We start from the raw sequence: 652 nt of genomic DNA, 5'->3' as shown, positions 1-652 counted from the left end.
CAGGTGCAAAACGGGGCACACAGGGCAGGGGGGAGCAGAAACCAGCCCCGAAGCACCTCGGTCCCATGGGGCTGCCACCTCTGCAGCTCTCAGCATCACCCATCCCACCAGCGGCGGTGCCAGCGAGGGTCCACACCAGCAATGCAGCGCTGAGGAAAGGAGGTCCATGGGATGGCTCGATGCTTCTCCAGTCCACAGCCCAGAGGGGGTCCTCGGCTCCCCCCACGCAGGGGTCAGAGGGGCCTCCTGGGCTCCCTCTGCCCCGGGTGGTGGTGGCTCAGGTGGCTGCAGCAGTGGCCGGCGGCTCCTTGGCGGGGCTGGGGGGTGAATCGGCACCACCGCTGATCACGTTCTCGTACTTTGGCTCTTCCTCCAGGGCAGCCTGTTCCTTTGTTTCCAGGCTGAGGACTAACTCGGGGCTTTCACCCTTCTCTGTGGCACCTACAGCATCGTTGGCCCCATCCTGAGCACTGGTGTTTTTTGGTGAGAGAGATGAGAGAAGAAAGGACAGTCTCTTCCCAGGGAGATGCTGGTGCTTGCCAGAGGATGGCTCATCGGGAGCCCCCGGGACACTCTCCCTCTTCTTGCAGCTATTCACTGAGTCTCTGCCTTGTGCCAGGGCCCGGCGGGGTGGTTTCTGAATGGCCTCGAC

The 652-nt window shown here is 63.3% G+C and overlaps 1 protein-coding gene across 1 annotated transcript in view; it reads right to left on the bottom strand.

Annotated features, from left to right (window-relative positions):
- Positions 1-277: 277 nt before the first annotated feature.
- Positions 278-652, bottom strand: part of LOC103773650 (scavenger receptor class F member 1-like) — a gene marked incomplete at its 5' end in the record, with an annotated part of 2264 nt that continues 1889 nt past the window's right edge. The window contains one exon of the mRNA XM_008941025.1: positions 278-652. This exon is cut by the window's right edge and continues 269 nt beyond it. Coding sequence (XP_008939273.1) covers positions 278-652 — 375 coding nt within the window.

This window comes from Merops nubicus, unplaced genomic scaffold (assembly GCF_000691845.1).
Source record: "Merops nubicus isolate BGI_N331 unplaced genomic scaffold, ASM69184v1 scaffold30075, whole genome shotgun sequence".
Lineage (NCBI taxonomy): Eukaryota > Metazoa > Chordata > Aves > Coraciiformes > Meropidae > Merops > Merops nubicus.
The sequence above is the reverse complement of the archived record's forward strand: the minus strand, read 5'-3'. Positions and strand labels throughout refer to the sequence as shown.